This window comes from Mixophyes fleayi, chromosome 7, assembly GCF_038048845.1.
Source record: "Mixophyes fleayi isolate aMixFle1 chromosome 7, aMixFle1.hap1, whole genome shotgun sequence".
NCBI classification, from domain to species: Eukaryota; Metazoa; Chordata; class Amphibia; order Anura; family Limnodynastidae; genus Mixophyes; species Mixophyes fleayi.
This window is the reverse complement of record NC_134408.1, coordinates 115,925,009-115,939,124: the sequence shown is the minus strand read 5'-3', so window position 1 is coordinate 115,939,124 and position 14,116 is coordinate 115,925,009. Positions and strand designations below refer to the sequence as shown.

Genomic DNA, 14,116 nt, shown 5'->3' with positions numbered 1-14,116 from the left:
GTGTAAGATATACAGTATTATTGGTATGATTCTTCAAAGTACATTGCTTTATTATTAGTAGGCATATAAATGTGCATTTGAACTAGAAAAAGTATTTTAAGTAATTGCAGTATTGCATATTGTCTGATAATGGGTTTGCTTTATTAAGTGTTTAATTGTCTTATTTCAGAGTGTAACACTATATTGTTAAAGAATACTCAATAATGACAAGGAAACACACCATATTAATCTCTCTCTCTCCTTCTCACTTTCAGATAGCTAATGGTGAACACGAAGTGAGTACCCCAAAATCTTAAGTAATCTAAAATATACGTGTGTTATTATAAAAATATACAATACACCTCTGTATTAAAAAATAATGTTAACATTCATTTTTCTTTCTCTTCTCTCAATTTTTACAGTGCTGCACTTATGAGTGTCAGGTAAGTAATTCATATAAATTGAGTGCTATAAGTGTGCTGGATGTTTGTTCTGAAATTAAAGAAACTAAATATCACAGACTCAGATGATATTATGAAGAGTCACCTTTATTTTTATCATGAGTTTTTTCAAAGTTATATTGGATGACTATGGCTGTAATATATTTTTATAACTCTCTTTGTTTTAATATTTGTTTTTTTTTTACCCTTTAGCCTCCAGCTGGATCTTCCGGACCTCGGGGTCCTTCTGGTGACGATGTGAGTGGTATAACAAGGCGAATAGTATAAGTGCAAAAATGGTGAAACTTTCCTAACATTTTACTGTCCGTGTGTCTGTAGGGAGAAACCGGTAAGACAGGACTTCCAGGAGACCGCGGACCTCCAGGAGACCCTGTAAGTACAACAGATCCCAGAGATAATCCCAGTAATGTTTATACACCATGGACTAAACGTCTAAGTCTAATGATTGTGTAAGCTAGCTACACATTCAGGGGAGGGCTGCTAAATATTAGGCCAGGGTCAAGACTCGACTCAGCAGCCTATTAGGAATATTTAAAAGGGAAAAAAGTGCAGGTGGTCCAGTGACCTAGCTCAGGGTAGCCCACTATGGGACTGGCCCAGGGGGCAGATGCCCTCCAGCCCATCCAACACCTGAACACATATCAAACATATACAGTCTAACACCAGTCTAACACCATGCATAAAGTATCTAAATAAGCTGGCACAGTGTGCCAATTAGGCTGCTACTGTAAATGCACCAAACATGTATGCATCATCATCATCATCATCATTTATTTATATAGCACCACTGATTCCGCAGCGCTGTACAGAGAACTTATTCACATCAATCCCTGCCCCATTGGAGCTTACAGTCTAAATTCCCTAACACACAGACAGACAAAGAGAGAGAGAGAGACTAGGGTCAATTTTGATAGCACCCAATTAACCTACCAGTATGTTTTTGGAGTGTGGGAGGAAACCCACACAAACACGGGGAGAACATACAAACTCCACACAGATAAGGCCATGGTCGGGAATTGAACTCATGACCTCAGCGCTGTGAGGCAGAAGTGCTAACCACTTGGCCACTGTGCTGCCTATGAGGCTAGAACAGTGCAAACATAAATATAAACTGGCAGAGAACATCAAGTGCTGAAGCCCATGCAGATAAGCAGATTATAACATTCATCTACACAGCTCACCAACTAATCATGTAGACTGTACCAGGCACCAAAGGCTGTTCTAAGTGTTCTACATGCATCAAACATGTTTTACAGCAGCACCATGCACTAAATATCTATACAGACTGTCTTCAGGTTGATGACAGTATCGTACTGTAATTGTAGTGCAGGTCTATAAATAAACAAGTGTTAGTTATTACTGGGCATTGGATTGTAAGATATGCCTGTCTGTTTCTCATACAAATACTCAATTACCTCTCCATTTCTGTAACTGCAAATGTTTGCAGTTTTATATATAATTAGATCATTAATGGATTACGTTTTTGTGGGAAGCCACAAAAGCTGAATTCTAATTATTATTTGTTTTTAACAATATAAATTTAGTATTTTTTTGTCAATGATTATAATGAATACTGTCCCCATGATCAGAATAGACCAGTCTACATCTCTAGGCAACATCCATCTCGATAACCCAAAACATTAAACTATCTCTAGGTGACTCTGACACCGATATCGCTTTACCCCGATCCTTCATGTAGCAGCTTTAATGACCTTCTGGACTAGGTAACAGCTGATTAACCTTTGGGACACTAGGCCACTAGGCCACGCCTCATCCACTAGCCACACCTCTTACACAGAACATTCTGCAGCCTTGCAATTCCTGTAACAGAACCTTATCTTGTACTCTTACTCAACCACAATGTATCACCTCAGTTAAAGTTAAATTAGGTTTCTTACTCCCAAATATAATTTGACTTTGTTGATGAAAGAATATAAGTTTGATATATGTGCTTTGTAGGGAAAGGTGTCCCCTACTTTCAGGTGATAATTCCTGTCCTGTCCCTAACAAAAGTATTTCATACTTGCTTCTATAGTCTGTGTCTTAACACACAAGTTTTTATTTAATGTTCTTTGGGGCATATTCAATTAGCTTCCAGGATTGTGGCATCATGCGGCCGCGCACATAAAGTGCAATTACGGTACACATAGCAAATTTCCCTTCACAACCCTATGGGATGCGAAGGGAAATCTGCAGTGTAGCGGTATCGGGAAGGAGGCAGCCGCGCTTAGCCTCGATTCCAGAATCTAGTTGAATATGCCCCGTTGACTTTCTGTGAAGTATTTGCTAATCCGTACCACATTATCTGAGAGGTTAGTCAAAGTCATGCAGTTATGTCCTCTACACTTTTTGTAGAACTTCAACTTTCTCTTCCAAACCTTTTATTTTACTTGTTTCAATCTCAATTGTATTGATATAGTCAATGTTAATGTTACATTCATAAATGTTTGACTGCATCCTAAAACATAATTTACCAGTTCTCCTTACTATTATCTTACACACCAGCCTTACTCAGGTATTTCCACAAATAGATAGTATTGGCACCTTATAATAATCTTCCCACATGCCCATGTCATCCACAGTAAAACCATATTTTTATACATCTGTGTTTCTGACCATGTGGGTGTTTTTCTGCAGGGCCGTCAAGGTGACATTGGACCTGTAGGATATCAGGGAATGAAGGTATGTTCTCGGTGCTGTACCTGTTACCTATCGCTTTGGATGTTTTCCATGACCAGGTCCTTAAGCTGTGTTTTATTGTCTTTCTCTACAGGGTGACCAAGGTGTCAGAGGAGAAAAGGTGAGTTGGACATAGGAAGTCCTTCAATGTCTTCAGAGTCTTATGTTTATCTATTTTTGTAGCTGATGGGCCAGAGTAAATATATGTAAAGTGGATGCAGAGATCCTGAAGGTTTGTATGTGAAACCCCTCAGGGTCTGTTCAGAGAGACCACCCTGATCCATATGTAGCTTATAGTAGAGGCCATAGTCTTGGGGCCTGTCCAATAACTACAGATTAAATTAATTCCTTATTCTTTTACAATATATTATTTTATGGTCTAACTGTCTTGATTTTCTCTAACAGGGTGGTAGAGGAGGAAAGGGGGCAAAAGTGAGTATACACAGTCTTTAGACAGTATATTTATGTTACATGACCATCCTGTGCCTCTTAGTTAAGCTGTAAAACCTTTTCACTGCTTTCCATCTTTGCTTGAAAACTATGTCCTAATACTGGATCTGCGTCTGCTCATTCAACTTCAACCATACTTGCCAACACTCCCGGAATGTCTGGAAGACTCACGAAATTTGGGTCGGGCTCACGGACTCCCGGGAGAGCTGGCAAGTCTCCCGTATCCCGCAATTGCGGGGCTAAAATGACACAATTTGCGGTGAATAGTGTCATTTTGGCCCCGCCCCCGTGTCAAAACGGCATATTTGTCGCTGGGGTGGGGCCAAAATGCTGCATTTGGCCCCGCCTCACCCTCCAGACACGCCCCTCTCCCGGATGCAACTTGCCAAAAGTAGGCAAGTTTGACTTTAACCTTTGTAATGTAATGACCACATCAATTGGCAGCAGCAATAACCCCTTTAATTTCACACTGTGGCCACTCTGCAGCAATTATGAACCTTTTCCATAACCTTTGGCAAAGACTATAATACAGAGTTTGACAGCAAGCAGCATACAACTAAATGCACCTTAAAATCTGCCTGTTCAAACATTAACTGGAGCAACATATGCAGGTTGTCACCTGTCAAACAGCTGATAACTACCTTGGAATATCTTTCAGTCAATAATTTTCATGGTATTATTTACATATTTTCCTGTGATCTTATCAAACCTTGGATCACTTTGACAAACTTCTTATTCATGCACAACTTTACCTTCAGTTCTCATACTCAATCAAACCTCCAATTTTAGCCTCTATTTAGCCTCATACTTACATATTTTGTGCATAACACTGTCAGTATAACTCTTAACTCTATCCTGTTTTCAACTCTGTCTGCACCCTGTGCTCAATGCCAGTATATAACCTACCAACTGGTTCCCTAAACTTTGTATGTGTTCTCTAAAAAATTTTTTGTTTACATCTTTTTACAGGGTGACAAAGGCAAAAGAGGAATTGATGGAATTGACGGACAAAAAGTGAGTACTAATTAAATATCTACACAACGAAATTACTTACACAGCATAAAATAGCTCACTGGACTTCAGGGGGTAAATGTATTAACCTGCGCTTTTTGCAAGGAGCTGATATTTGGCGACTTTGCAGGGGAAATTTAAAGCGGCTTTAAAGGCAAAACTTGCCTTTAAAGCTATTGCCACTTTAAATTTCCCCTGCAAAGACGCTGAATATTGGTGACTTGCAAAAAGCGCAGGTTAATACATTTACCCCCAGGAGTCATTTCCCCCTGATGTCATGAATCTGCGTTTGCACCTGTTGAGTATGCCCTTACACCACTTGACACTAATTTGTGCAGCAGAATGGTATATTTTGCATAGGAGCCATTTCTTTCTCTGGATGAGGATACAATTCCTGACCTGGCCATCCTCAGATCTCTGGACTGGTAAAAACCTATATAGTTGATCCCCTTTACTGACCAGCCCCCTTTTCAAATACAGACCCGATTCACCGAACAACACTCCCATTGTTAGACTCCGCCTAATTTTGCAAGAGAAACCTGTGAGTGTTCCACAAAAGAATTGTACAGTTGTGGAGACTGCTTCAAGACCTATGTTTTTTTTTCTATATTTTGGGAAAGCAATGTATAGCTGTTCTACTGTTTTCCTGAACACCTTTATGAAAATGCAATATTTTTTAAGTATTGTATGCCAGTTTACCACTATCTGTTATCAAACCAACAGTGCTGATGGAGACAAGCCAAAACGTTCAAGATGTACATGACTGTATTGTCACCTGTAACATCTGTTTTTATGCCAGTATACAGAAATATGCGAGATATCTTTTATAGAGTGCTATTTTTGTGGCCCAACCAGGGGAATAATATTCGATCACTGGGCCCCTGAAGCAAAAGTGTTTTTGTAGGTGACGATGCTGGTCTGCTCTAGGGAGCCTGGCCTGCTCTATTTAGCATGCTATGGGGATGGCACATGTGCAATAAAGCCTGTTTTTGGATTTCGGTTCTGAGTGCCTAAGCCCTCTGTATCTGCTCAGAAGAGAAGAATGGTGACCTCTGTAGTGGATGGACAAGCGTCACCAGGCCCTCCCTCACCACATGGGCTGCTTCAGGCTCCAGTTAGTGAGTGGATGTAGATTAAGTGTAGCATTCCTTTTTTTGAATCAAATAGACATAGTCATTCACATTTTATAGTGGTTCATTCTGATTCACCTCCTCAGGAACTGATATCGAAGCAATGCAAAGACTGCACACAGTGTGAAGAAAGCTCCCTCCTTAGTATATTTATTCCAGGACTGTTTGAAAGTACAGACAGTACTACTTATTCAGTGGTGTTATCCATTGGTCAGATGACTAAAGTACCCAATCAAGGGTCCAGCCATAGTGCTGGTTGTATTTTTCTGCAATCATTTAATCAAAGAAAGTCTTACAGTAGAGTCTGTATCTTTCTTTCACATCCAATGTGAAGCTGGGATACTCTGAGCATGCTCCGTGGGCTCTTCCAATTCCCAAACTTATACCCAATAATAAAAGTGATAGCTTTGAGCTGTTTTGCCTCATGAGCTATCACTTTTATTGTTGTATTTTACTGCAGGCCTGTAATATAGTGATCTGTGTATTTCAAGCATTCAGTAATTTCAACAGCTTTTCTTTTGCTACATTGAGGTTAATAAAATAAAAGCCATGCAAGCAATGTACTTAAAAGATCAAAATGATGACTATTGTTATATCCCTTTAGTTTCCTGAATTATAAAAAAACATATAAGAGTAAGTGCACTAGGAATTTTCTTTAAAAACTCTGCAATGTTTGCGCTGATTTTCTGAGTAGGTGGAATATAGATGGAGCATGAAATTACTTTTTTGTTGGGGGGGGGGGACGACGACGACTATTTGTCTGCTATGCTCAAAAGCAAACTCTGTAATACGCACTGCATAATTTTTATGTGTGTTGTAAATTACCTTCAGTAGCTGTTAAAATTCTGACGCATCCAAATGCAGCTGTCGTCTGATTATTTCGGTTTCTATACGCCTTTGGTCTAGGGAGAAGATGGAGTATCTGGATTCGCCGGTTGCAAAGGATCACCAGGTTTTGAGGTAAATAGAGAAATAACTGCTTATATGGATTCTAGATTTTTACTTTTAAATGAATTGTACTTATAAGTATTTTGATATTTTCTGTTGAGGATATTACAGCGATATATCCATGTAGTCGCTGTATATTCAGTGTAAATGCAATCAAAGAGAGCTATTGCAGAGACTTGGGTAGTATTTGTGCAGTTACAAAATGAAGAGATCAAGTTATTGGTGTTTATCTAAAGTTTTCATTGAGTCTACCTACTTTCATAGGCTCTCTAATACAGCCCAGGAGCACTCTTTGTAAAAATGTTGCAGACAAAAATATTGTTGGTAAAAGTGGATTAGGGATTTCTGAAACATCAGTAAGAAAATATCACAACAATGTCATTAGGTATATCATATATATGTACCAGAAGATATCTGGTACATATATATGAATATACTGTAGAGAGGATTACATTACACTTACAGTCAGAAGATAGTCATCTGGTTGCATTCCATAAGGGAACTGAAATAAGTGAAATAAATACTTTATTTAAGTACAACGACATATTGGTGGGGTGCAGTCCACCTTTGTCAAGGTAAAACACACAAACATCAGCCCTATATTTCATCTATGTTAGAAATGTTTAAAAGCTTTGAACCAGATTGAAATGTGATCTCACATGGTACATGAGTGCGAACAGGCTCGAACACTGTTGAACAGGCGCAAACACTGTCGGACAGGCTCGAACACTGTTGAACTGGCTAATGTCCTCAGATTGTAGAACGTGGTGATTTTATGTCAGTGTCTAAAGCTACAAAGTGATCCATTACACATCATTTATTAATTTGAAAAATAATAGAAGATGATGCCATATATATTCAAACTACAGTAGTTATGTAGGCCACTAAGTGATTATATGGTACGTCTAATTTAGAAATGTTCCCAAAAAGAGGTGCAATGGAGAGAGAGAGAGAAGATGGAGTTCCTATGTGTTAGTCATTGATCAATTTCCAGATTCAGTGTGTCTTCTTTAACCTGCAATTAAATGTGCAACTGTTGTCCTTACAGGGAGAATCTGGACCTCCTGGACCTAAAGGAGACCCTGGTTCATATGGAACACGGGGCAAAAAGGTAATTCCATTTTTTATTGTACCTGTTAAAGAGAAATCTTAAATTGAAACTAGGCAAGGACAGGAAAGTAGTGGCTAGACAAGAAGACCAAGGGGGATTTCAGTTGTCCACGAGGTGGCGAGATGTGTCTCCGGGACAGTCTCCGGAGTCTCATGGCGTCATAGTTTTTGCTAAAATCTCCACTGATTTTCCCTAGGGTCCCATCCAAGGAGAAAATGTGCAGATATTTGTTATCACATTTTCTAGCAATGAGTAAGATCACAAGGAGCATTACACACCAGATAGAATCATAAAAAGCCACAGACTTAATGCTTCTAAAATATATAGATAGAATGGAAGTGCATAAAACAAAGAAAGATAAGGGAAATATTACAGGGATACAGCTGTTGTTGTATGAGGGAAGGGGCATCATGCACTGGTCACACAGAACAAAAAGGTTTCCAGCATTTGCTACAATATGTTTTTTTTTCTTTCCAGGGAGATCCTGGAGCAGCTGGAAGTGCTGGGAAACCTGGTAATTCCGGGAATATAGGTGATAAGGTAAGATTTTAAGAGATCCATTGAGGATGATGGTCTACCTGGTCGAACCATTCTCAACACTTACATGTTCAATCTGATTTGACAAAGCCTTGGGATATAAAAAGGAGGGGTAAGGATTTTCCATGCAAACCCATACTACAACTGGGCCTGTAGAGTAAAAACTGCAACATATTCATTTCCCATAAAGGGTCTGAGAGATCAGTGGACATATTTTCTGGTGAGCTCCTCTGGTATTCGAAACATAGAGATATGATAACAACTGTGAACCATATAATATCTTCAAAGTATAAGGAACAGTGCTTATCCTGCTACATTTATAGCCATCATATTATGTTGGTTGGCAGGCCGAGTTAGTTGATGCAGGTGGGAAATAAATGACCCTTCTGATTATTCCCTCAAACCTCCAAGATCCAATTTCTACACATTCTGCTGAACAATAAAGGAATATTTAGTGTTCAAAAAGTCCATTGCCAGTGATAAATCCACAATTACTTATAATGTAATCAACTTCTGTCTCTGCTCCAGTCATATCTCTAAATGCTAGTTTGCCACTCTGTAAAGAGTATCCTATTTATTTACTTATGGGCATTCTTATTACTGGGCATTTCCTGTCAGCAGCAGCCATCTTGCTTACTGGCAAAACCACACAATTCACTGCCATCTTATAGCAAATGTATCCTTCTATAAACTTTGCACTTTCTCTAATATTTGCCCAATTATAGTACTTTATTACTCTGTGTGTTGCTTTCCATCACAAATATAGACTTTATAGATTCTTTGTTGCTGACCTTCTGTCTCAAATATGGCTACCCATGTGTCCTGCATGTTTTGACCTGCTGCCTGGACTTCACCTTCCATTTGCATTATAATTTGGTACCACTCTTTTGATCTGTTAATGATCTAACCCGTGTGAATGTTGGCACACTGTATTTATAACTTTGTAGACCACAAACATCCACAGGGTTGCCACAGAAGACCTTGGAAACCTAACCAAAGCGTTTCAGGTGGCCACATGTGGCAGAGACCCACTAGAGTATCTACTGAGTCCACTCCAAGTAGTCCTCATGCTACTAATATTAAATGACTTTCAATAATGAATTAGTGACTACCTATGATAGGTCAAAGATGTCCAATGATAAATCCACGACTATCAATGATAAATCCCTGATTTCTAATGGTAAATATTGTTACCAGTGTAAAATATGCTATTTTTAAGCGTGGAGTAACTCTGGCGTATATGCTCCTGATTCTCAGCTAGACGCATCATGAGGTGTGTATTGCTCTGAATATGGGCGACTTTTTAGAGTGAAAAATATGCCTGATGTGTGTCCAACTCTAAATCAGGCCATTATGTCTGTAGATGATACCAATCTCACATCAATGTTTAATAAATACATCATCTGATCTATTTGCATATGTTATCATTTTCCAGCTCAGTAACAGGCTAAATCTAAGGGGCATATTCAAATGTCTGCGGTTTCTGCCGCGGAAAAACTATTTCCGTTATTACGGTAATACTAAGCTGGATTTCAGCTCGCAGTTCTCTGAGCCGCGAGCTGAAATCCAGCGAGAAAACTACCGTAAAAACGGTATTTACACGCACTATTACTGTAATGACGGTAATAGTGCGCGGGGCACGTTACTTTTGGCTGTAACGCCAACAATTGAATATGCCCGTAAGAGTCTGTCTAAGATGCTAAAATCATGTGTTGAAACACCAGAATTCTGAGCCATCCCATATATGCTCTGTTGTACGTATTGCTATTTAATGATTGATTATAACATTAGAAACAAACAGAAGTGGAAGTGCATATGTTGACAATAAGTAGAAAAGAGCCTGAAAATTATTTAAATATTTATGTATTACAGCCTTACTCTTCCACAAGATCTTGTCCAATTGAAGTGTTTTATATAATTAGTATTACAACATTATTTATTGTTTTAGCAGATTGTATCATCATGTTACATACATTGACATGTTTATATTACAGGGAGATCCTGGAGTAGATGGTCCACCAGGAGCGAAAGGAGAGTCGGGAGATGAGGTAAGTGGCTGTAAGACCATATGATAGATTGCAAACTGAGAATTACTGGTAGCTTTGCAAGTTGTGAATTGTGTTTTTGGTCTTTGCAGGGCAATGCTGGAGCTGATGGGCCTCCAGGTGACCGGGTAAGAGACATCACAAAATACTGATTATTGTCACACAGATCAAAACCACATTAAGACAGAAATTAAATCTGGGTCTTGTAAAATTATATATTCACAAGTTTTGGAAATCAGGTAGATGGTAGTTTTGAGGAGTAGTATTGGTAAATCTCTCATGTATAAAAGTCAGTGTATCTAATTTACGAAGCTCACTGGAAGCACAGTGCAACAACTTTATTTTTTCAGCTGATGTGTCTAGATGTTTTGTCCAGCTAACTTCAAGGTCACACCTGGCTTCTGCTCTCGGCTATACTTAACATATATCGACTAGGTACATGCATTGGGCAATTTTCAGGAGGCACTATACAAGTAGTTTTATATTAATAGCAATGTTTTTATTCTTTAATCTGTTTCTAGTAGAATATAGATTGTTGGATAGAGGCACATAAGCCTCTTGAGCACACAGTTAAGTATGCTGGGCAAAGACACAACAATATCACTGATATTGTCATATTGACAAATCAATCAAATGTTCATTGTGGCCAAACTTGAAAAAAATGAGGTATGTTCATTTGTAACATAATTCACTGTGACAGGCTATAAGAAGAATGTTAGTTACTATTTCCCCTGGTTTGTTTTCTAGGGTTGCTATATATTGTTTATAATTCGACACAGTGTCATATAATACCATGGGAACCACAGTCACATGGCATGTAGTGAGCAGCTAGGCTCTGGAATGCCTTTCAGGGTTCTGTCTGCTCTGTGTACTGTAAAGTCTTACCCCTTCCTCCTCCCTCTTCTGCCTTCACATGACATGCTGAGAGCTGTGAGCTTGTGTCTGTGTAACTGGCAACCATATTTTTTGTAACCTCCGGAGAGGATCTTGAAAAGGATATAATACTTTGTAGAAGTACAGCTAAGAAAAATATAAACATTTTTAAAAAATCAGACGCAAGCTTTAAAATTTCATAACTTGCTATTTAAAGGAAAAGCAATACATGTGGTTGCTGCCTTAGAAAGGCGTAGAAGACAGGAAAATGACAGTTGGTGAGCTGTGTGTTGCAATGTAAGAAGCAGGACAACAGTGAAAGTCAGAAACTTAAGAAAAATGCCAGCTCAATAAATTTCAGAGTGGTCAATCTGACAAATAAAAACTACCAGTCATTGGTGGTTTAAGTGAGGATGATATTTAATAGGCAAAGGTACACATGAGACCAGGCCCATTCTACCCCAAGATAATTAAGGAAAAAAAGCTCAAAAAGCAAAAATTATCATCTCCCATAGCATAGGCGAATATCAAATTGTGCAAATTTGCAAATGTGAAACCACAGCGGAAAAGTGGGAGGTGCTGCAAAAAGTGCATAAAACATTCACTAAAATATTGCTTCACAAATGCTAAAGATACTATGTGCACTAAATACACAAGTGATAAAACACAAACCATCTTGGAAAAAAAATAGAACCACAGTACCATAGAACCCTAAGCAAAGGGGTATAACAGAGAAAAAGAACTGTACTCTCTGTGAAAGAAAGCAAAGTACAGTAGTTTGACATAGAATGCCAATGACATATTGTGGTCAAGGTCAGACTGGGGCATGATGAGCCAACCAGGGAAAACAATGTGAGGGGCCCACCTAGTAGCATGCACAGCTAGTGAGGGCATGGCCAGTACATGAAGTGGTGTGATCAGACTAGCGCTTAACTGTGATTAAATTAAAAATATACATTAACATTAATCATTCTCAGTAAAAATTGCAATTAGATGTAAGTCAGTATTTTAGGCAATCATTTAGATCTTGAGAAAGTACTGATTGACTGATACAATTAATAAATATAGTTTAAGTCCCATGAGTGCCTTTCTAGAAGTTTTTGTGCTTAAATACTGTGTATATCCTATGGTAGCTATAAGAATCCGAGAAACAGGCTGAGGTCAGAAAGGGAAGTGGCAGGCAAAGATACAGTCCAATAAACAGGCCATGGTCAGGGCAGGTAGAGGTTAATAGCCAGTATGGTAATCATGCAGATATCAGGACAGGTAAATTTTAATAGCAACTCCAGTAAACAGGCTGAGGTCAGAGCAGGCAGAGGTCAATAAAAATCCAAAAAACAAAGGAAGGAGAAGAAATACAAGGTCCGGGTCACAACAGAAGAACTATACAGGATATGCAGACACAGCACACTGGTTCAGACTAAACTATCACCAGCACAGGAATAATAAAGGAAGGTGTTTATAAATGCAAGGGGAACTTATAAGAGAGAGAGCCCTTCATAATGAATAACACTTGTGCAGTGGGCACTAATGAATGGAACTGCTAGGCAGCTGCACACAGAAGATGCTAGTTGCCATTGCTCAGCAACCAACTCAGTGCAAGGCAGTGTCTGTTGCCACCGATTGGTTATAGGATGTCAGCTGCCATTAGTAGGCAATTGGCTGGACCATTTGGTTCTAGGATGCTGGCTGCCATTAGTAGGCAATTGTCTAGGCAAACAGCTGTTTCTGTCGTTGCAACTAATAACCGGCAGTATATTAGAATATTTGGAAGCAAGGCTAATGTACATGTTCCAAAAGAAAAGTGTACCAAATGGAAAGCAAATACAAAGGTGCAAGTTCTGTTAGGTTACAGTGACAGTGAAAAATAATACAGAATTCCACTTCAAAGACCCACCCTTGAAGAACTAAGATGAGACTAACAAAATAAATAGTTGTCAAATATGATTTTAGAAATAATGATTATTCATATGCCTGCTACAACCCCTGTATGTATGCAGACAGTATGTATTTTTGTTAAATTATTAATTAAGTCAAAAAAGTTATAGAAGACAATAGACCAGAAGGTGAGAGCTGGTGAGATGTGTATTGATACAATGTAAGAAGCAGCAGTTCAAATTGTAGATATCTCAGTGAATCAGAAAATGCCTGTTACCCTCTATATAGGTATAAAACTTATATGAAACACACATAGGGGTAAATGTATGAAAGTCCGATTTCTGCAAGTCGCTGGAAATCTGCTACTTTGCAGTGAAAATTTAAAGGGACGATGGCTTGTGAAGGCAAGTTTGCCTTTACAAGCCATCGCCGCTATAAATTTTAGCTGCAAAGTCGCCGATTTCCGGTGACTTGCATACATCTACCCCATAATGTCTTCATCAACACCCTACTTATCTGTGACCCTTTTATTAAGTAAAAAACAAATTGTGAGAGCAATAATCCGGTCACATACGATATGCCGTTATGTTCACTTACCAATGTATATTGTTTGTTTTACATAGTATTCTAATTGTTATTACTTTTCCACAGGGCGGTGCAGGAGAGAGGGGGCCTCCTGGGGTGTCTGGTTTACGAGGACCTAGAGGAGAAAAGGTAGTGATTGTGTAGAGTCTGCATTTCATCTCTTTAAATATCACAATGAATCTGTGTGTATGCCTGTTACTGTTAAGACTGTATTTTATATCAAGGTTTCTGTAAGTATTGAAGCTTGGATTGTTGTATTGTCTCACTTGGCCAATCAGTGTAAAATAGTGTCCTAAAGGACAAAACATAAAAGTAGAATATTTTTATTTATCCACCTGTCCTAAAATATCCCCCTTGATTGTCCTTGACTGTGCAGGGCTTCAGTCAGAAGCCTTGCTGTGCATACATATCTTATCCTCTCGCAGCCTG

At 38.8% G+C, this 14,116-nt stretch overlaps 1 protein-coding gene across 1 annotated transcript in view; it reads left to right on the top strand.

Annotated features, from left to right (window-relative positions):
• The window catches only part of COL6A1 (collagen type VI alpha 1 chain), a 49,691-nt gene that overhangs the window by 8,897 nt on the left and 26,678 nt on the right, over window positions 1-14,116 (top strand). The window contains exons 6-19 of the mRNA XM_075180460.1: window positions 255-275; window positions 402-422; window positions 633-677; window positions 759-812; window positions 3,078-3,122; window positions 3,214-3,240; window positions 3,525-3,551; window positions 4,539-4,583; window positions 6,617-6,670; window positions 7,707-7,769; window positions 8,247-8,309; window positions 10,301-10,354; window positions 10,444-10,479; window positions 13,754-13,816. Coding sequence (XP_075036561.1) covers window positions 255-275; window positions 402-422; window positions 633-677; window positions 759-812; window positions 3,078-3,122; window positions 3,214-3,240; window positions 3,525-3,551; window positions 4,539-4,583; window positions 6,617-6,670; window positions 7,707-7,769; window positions 8,247-8,309; window positions 10,301-10,354; window positions 10,444-10,479; window positions 13,754-13,816 — 618 coding nt within the window. The remainder of the gene's footprint in view (window positions 1-254; window positions 276-401; window positions 423-632; window positions 678-758; window positions 813-3,077; window positions 3,123-3,213; window positions 3,241-3,524; window positions 3,552-4,538; window positions 4,584-6,616; window positions 6,671-7,706; window positions 7,770-8,246; window positions 8,310-10,300; window positions 10,355-10,443; window positions 10,480-13,753; window positions 13,817-14,116) is intronic.